The sequence below is a fragment of the Geospiza fortis genome, unplaced genomic scaffold (genome assembly GCF_000277835.1).
Source record: "Geospiza fortis unplaced genomic scaffold, GeoFor_1.0 scaffold1039, whole genome shotgun sequence".
In the NCBI taxonomy this organism is placed as follows: Eukaryota; Metazoa; Chordata; class Aves; order Passeriformes; family Thraupidae; genus Geospiza; species Geospiza fortis.
In genome coordinates, this window is record NW_005054733.1 from 123,874 (window position 1) to 129,668 (window position 5,795).

At 54.4% G+C, this 5,795-nt stretch overlaps 1 protein-coding gene across 1 annotated transcript in view; it reads right to left on the bottom strand.

The window, feature by feature from the left end:
• The window catches only part of DDX49 (DEAD-box helicase 49), a 10,142-nt gene that overhangs the window by 1,464 nt on the left and 2,883 nt on the right, over nucleotides 1-5,795 (bottom strand). Inside the window, exons 3-9 of the mRNA XM_031065307.1 lie at nucleotides 5,583-5,789; nucleotides 4,450-4,525; nucleotides 4,288-4,364; nucleotides 2,960-3,057; nucleotides 2,217-2,291; nucleotides 1,153-1,241; nucleotides 954-1,025 (exon numbers count right to left, since the gene is read on the bottom strand). Coding sequence (XP_030921167.1) covers nucleotides 954-1,025; nucleotides 1,153-1,241; nucleotides 2,217-2,291; nucleotides 2,960-3,057; nucleotides 4,288-4,364; nucleotides 4,450-4,525; nucleotides 5,583-5,789 — 694 coding nt within the window. The remainder of the gene's footprint in view (nucleotides 1-953; nucleotides 1,026-1,152; nucleotides 1,242-2,216; nucleotides 2,292-2,959; nucleotides 3,058-4,287; nucleotides 4,365-4,449; nucleotides 4,526-5,582; nucleotides 5,790-5,795) is intronic.

Genomic DNA, 5,795 nt, shown 5'->3' on the forward strand with positions numbered 1-5,795 from the left:
ACACCCCGGGGACTGGGGACACACCCGGGACACACAGCGCCGCTGGGGACACCGGGGACACGCCGGGGACTAGGGACACACCCGGGACTGGGGACACCGGGGGCTAGGACATTGGGGAAGGGACAGGACACTGGGGACATTGGGGACAGGGACAGCACTCTGAGGACATTGGGAACAGGACACCAGGGACACATCCAGGACACTGGGGACAGGGACAGCACACTGGGGACAGGCTCAGGATGTTGGGGACAGGGACAGGACACCCAGGACAGGCCGAGGACACTGGGGACAGAATGGGGACATGCCCAGGACACGCCCAGCACATTGGGGACACACCCAGGACACGCCCAGGACACTGGGGACATGCACAGGGCATTGGGGACACGCCCAGGGCATTGGGGACACACCCAGGACACTGGGGACACGCCCAGGACACTGGGGACACGCCCAGGGCATTGGGGACACGCCCAGGACACGCCCAGGACATTGGGGACACGCCCAGGACACGCCCAGGGCATTGGGGACACGCCCAGGACAACCCTTTGCCCTTTCCCCGGTGCCCACTGGGACTGAGGAGGCCCCAAAATTCGGCCCCTTCTCCGTTTTCCCCTGAGCCTTTTCAACATCCTAATAGTAAATCGATTCAATCTCGTAACATCTAATGTATTAAATATTTCATCTTTTTAACACTATACTATTTAATCTTGTAATACAACAATATTAAATATTTCTTTTAGGGTTATTTTATATAAACCTTGCCCACCCAGGAGTGGAGGGAAGGGAAGGGGAGGGAAGGGGAGGGAAGGAAAAGGAAAAGGAAAAGGAAAAGGAAAAGGAAAAGGAAAAGGAAAAGGAAAAGGAAAAGGAAAGGAAAAGGAAAGGAAAAGGAAAGGAAGGAGGTGTTGTCCTTCCCTTTCCCACATTTCCCCAGCTCATCAAGCAGCAGCTCTCACCTTCCCTTCCAGGATCATCTGCTTCCTCTTATTGATTTCCTTCTTCTCGTCGAAATCCATCCCCTCCAGCTCCTGGCACAAAGGGAAGAGCAGCAGAGCCACACAGCTCAGCCCTGAGCAGCAAAACCCCCGGAAAACGGTGACAAGCCCCAAAGCCACGGGGAGAGGCCCAAGGGCAGGCTCCCCCAGCGCCACTCACGATCTCACACTCCCTCCTGGTGACGTTCACTTGGGTCAGGATGTCCAGCACCAGCTGCTCCTCCACAGAGAACTCGGGCAGCTGCAGCTCTGGGGGGACACGAGGGTGACAAATCCCAAAAGTGACAAATCCCAGAGGTGACAAACCCCAGAGGTGACAAATCCCAAGGGTGACAAACCCCAAAGGTGACAAACCCCAAAAGTGACAAACCCCAAAAGTGACAAACCCCAGAGGTGACAAACCCCAGAGGTGACAAATCCCGAGGGTGACAAACCCCAGAGGTGACAAATCCCAAAAGTGACAAACCCCAGAGGTGACAAACCCCAGAGGTGACAAACCCCAAAAGTGACAAACCCCAGAGGTGACAAACCCCAGAGGTGACAAACCCCAGAGGTGACAAACCCCAAAAGTGACAAACCCCAGAGGTGACAAACCCCAAGGGAACCTGAAATGTGGAATAGGGAATCTGAGCCTGAAACATGGAACAGGGGATGTGAAGATTGGAATAGGGATCCTGAAATGTGGAATAGGGAATGGGGATCCTGAAGATGGGATCAGGGAATCTGAAGATGGGATTTCAGGGAATCTGAAGATGGGATCAGGGAATCTGAAGATGGGATTTCAGGGAATCTGAAGATGGGATTTCAGGGAATCTGAACGCTGTTTTTGAGGAAGCAGCTGCTTTCATCGAGAACAGCCCCACACGAATTCTGCTGCACCAAAAGCAGCAGGGACACGAGCAGGGTCCTGAGTGAGCCAGCCAGGGACCCCAGAGCAGGGGTGGGGAAGGGGAAAGGGAAGGGGAAGGGAAGGAAGGGGAAGGGGAAGGGGAAGGGGAAAGGGAAAGGGAAAGGGAAAGGGAAAGGGAAAGGGAAAGGGAAAGGGAAAGGGAAAGGGAAAGGGAAAGGGAAAGGGGAAGGGGAAGGGAAAGGGAAAGGGAAGAGAAAGAGGAAGAGAAAGGGAAAGGGAGGGGAAGGGAAGAGGAAGAGGAAGGGGAAGGGAAGAGAAAGAGGAAGGGAAGGGGTAGGGAAGGAAGGGAAGGGGAAGGGCCCAGCCGCACTCACTGATCTCCTCCTCGATGGCGTGCACCAGGTGGATGTCGTACTGCGTCACCAGGGTGATGGCCATGCCCTTCCTCCCTGAAAGGGTTCAAACCAGGCATGGGGCACGCCTGGCAGGAGCCAGGGCGCTGCCAAGCCCTCCGTGCCCACGCTGGGAGAGCTCTGCTGGCTCTGCAAATCCCATCCACGAGCCCGCTGCAGCCAGCAGGGGCGTGAGATCCGCCCGCACACACCCAGGGCGCGATCCCAGTGATCCCAGGGGTGCCTTAAAGGAGGGAAAAGGAGGATTTGGGGAATTACACACAGAAATGGGAAGTGTCCCTGCCTGTCCCACCCCAGGAATTGGCCCAGGAGCACTCTGAGATAGTGGGAGGTGTTATAAAAGAGGAGAAAAACGAGGATTTTGGGAATTACACACAGAAATGGGAGTTGTCCCTGGAACTGTCACACTTTTCCCACCCCAGGAACTGTCCCAGGTTATTCTGGAGCACCCCAGGGTTGTTGGAGGTGTCATAAAAGAGGAGAAAAATGAGGATTTTGGGAATTACACACAGAAATGGGAGCTGTCCCTGCCTGTCCCACTTTTCCCACCCCTGGGGTTGTCCCAGGCCATGCTGGGCAGTCCCTGCCTGTCCCAGCTCCGTCCTGCTGCCCCCTGAGCATTGCCCTGCTGTTCCCCTCCCTGTCAGGGGCGCTGGGGGTGCCCTGGGACCCCCTGTCCCCCTCCCCGGGGCTGGGCCCCTGACCTGCCCGCGCCGTGCGTCCCACGCGGTGGATGTAGATCTTGGGCAGCCCTGGCGTGTTGTGGTTGATGACAACCTGCACTGCTGGGATGTCCAAACCTCTGCAATTCGGGGGGAAAGCACAGCCAGGTGAGGGAAAACGGCTGAAATAGCACGGAATGGTCAAATGGCGCGTGGTTTGGGGTGGGAGGGACATCAGCACACGTTCAGTGCCTGCTTGGCCTGGGGAGGGAGCCAGGGGTCTGTTCAATGCCTGCCTCCTCCAAAAGCCCCAGAATCCCATGGATAAAGTTCAGTTGGCTGATGGGAGCAGAAATTCCTTCCTCGTGACAACTCCCCAACTTCTTCCTCACAGAGCTCAGCAATTCCTCAGCTCCTCAGAGCTCAGTAATTCCCCAATTCAACAATTCCCCAACTTCTCCCTCAGGGCTCAATAATTCCCCAACTCAGAGCTCAATTCCCCAACTCAACAATTCTCTAATTCCTCCCTCACAGAGCTCAGCAATTCCTCATCTCCTCAGGGCTCAATAATTCCCCAATTCAACAATTCCCCAATTCAACAACTCCCCAACTTCTTCCTCACAGAGTTCAATGATTCTCTAATTCCTCCCTGAGAGTTCAGCAATTCCCCAACTCCTCAGAGCTCAATAATTCCCCAACTCAACAATTCCCCAATTCCTCCCTCAGAGCTCCACAACTCCCCAGCTCCTCAGAGCTCAATAATTCCTCAACTCCTCCCAGCTCATCAACTTTCCAACTCCTCAGAGCTCAATAATTCCTCAACTCAGAGCTCAATAATTCCCCAACTCAACAATTCCCTAATTCCTCAGGATTCAACAATTCCCCAACTCCTCAGGACTCAATAATTCCCCAATTCAACAACTCCCCAGCTCCTCAGGGTTCAGCAATTCCCTGTTCCCTTGGAGCTGCTCCCTGGCAGCCCCAGGAGCCCCCAGGAGCCCCCAACCCTCCCCAGGCTCCAAAGCCCGGCTCAGACCGGCTGGGAAGAGCCTGTCCCACCCAGATCTGGGGGATTTGAGGGTCTGACCTGGCTAAACTGAGCCTAAATGGGTTCTGGTGAGCAAACCCAGGTGGGAAGAGCCTGTCCCAGTCTGACCTTGCTAAACTCAGCCTAAACTGGTTCTGGAGAACAAACCCAGGTGGGAAGAGCCTGTCCCAGTCTGACCTGGCTAAACTCAGCCTAAATGGGTTCTGGAGAGTAAACCCAGGTGGGAAGAGGCTGTCCCACCCAGATCTGGGGGATTTGAGGGTCTGACCTGGCTAAACTGAGCCTGAGTGAACAAACCCAGGCGGGAGAGCTTTGGTTTTACCTGGCAGCCACATCGGTGGCAATGAGGATCTTGAAGATGCTGGACTTGAACTTGGCCAAAGCTGCAAATCTCTGTTTCTGGGAGGGGAAAATCCCAGGTGAGGGGCTGGGAGAAAACCCCAGCTGGGAGCAGCAGCCCCTGGCAGGGCCCTGCAGGCCTCACCTGCTTCATCATGGAGTGCAGGGCCACTGAGGGGAAGCTGAACTTCCTCAGCATCATGTTCAGCACCTGGCAGTCCCTGCAGGGGAGGGAAAACACCAGAAAAACGCTCAGGGTGCAGCAGGGGAATGGAGCAGGACGGAGCTGGGACAATCCCTGGGGTGGGAGAAGTGGGACAGGCAGGGACAGCTCCCATTTCTGTGTTTAATTCCCAAAATCCTCATTTTTCCCTTCCTTTAAGATGCTTCCCACCGTGCCAGGGTGCTCCAGAAAAACCTGGGACAATTCCTGAGGTGGGAAAACCGTGCCAGGGTTGAGTGCCAGGGAGGAGGAAAAGAGGGAGGAGGAAGAAAAAGGAGGAGGAGGAAAAGGAGGAAGAAAGAAGGAGGAGGAAAAGGAGGAAGAAAGGAAGATGAGGAAAAAAGGAGGAGGAAGAAAAAGGAAGAGGAAAAAAGGAGGAGAAAAAGGAGGAGGAGGAAAAAAGGAGGAGGAGGAGGAAAAGGAGGAGGAAAAGGAGGAAGAAAAAGGAAGAGGAAAAAAGGAAGAGAAAAAGGAGGAAGAAGAGAGGAGGAGAAAAAGGGAGAGGAAAAGGAGGAGGAGGAGGAAAAAAGGAGGAGGAAAAAAGGAGGAGGAGGAAAAAAGGAGGAAGAAACGATGAGGAAAAGGAGGAAGATGAGGAAAAAAGGAGGAAGAAGAAAAAAAGAGGAGGAGGAAAAGGAGGAAGAAAGAAGGAGGAGGAAAAGGAGGAAGAAAGGAAGATGAGGAAAAAAGGAGGAGAAAAAGGAGGAGGAGGAAAAAAGGAGGAGGAGGAGGAAAAGGAGGAGGAAAAGGAGGAAGAAAAAGGAAGAGGAAAAAAGGAAGAGAAAAAGGAGGAAGAAGAGAGGAGGAGAAAAAGGGAGAGGAAAAGGAGGAGGAGGAGGAAAAAAGGAGGAGGAAAAAAGGAGGAGGAGGAAAAAAGGAGGAAGAAACGATGAGGAAAAGGAGGAAGATGAGGAAAAAAGGAGGAAGAAGAAAAAATGAGAAGGAGGAAGAAAGGAGGAGGAAAAGGAAGAGGAGGAAAGGAGGAGGAGGAAAAAAGGAGGGAAGGGAGGACAAGGGGAGGAGGAAAGGAGCAGGAAAAGGAGCAGGGCTCTCACTTGCAGGTCTTGGTGAAGATGATGATGGCCCAGTCGTCGTGCTGGTCCTGGAAGCTCTGCACCAGGTGCACCAGGTAGGCGTCCTTGAGCGCCTCGGGCACCAGCAGGTACCTCTGCTCCAGCCCCTGCACGGTCCTCACCCTGCAGGGACAGGCACAGCAATCCTGGGCCGGGATCACCCACAGCACGCCCAGCCCTGCCCCGCTCCCCGGG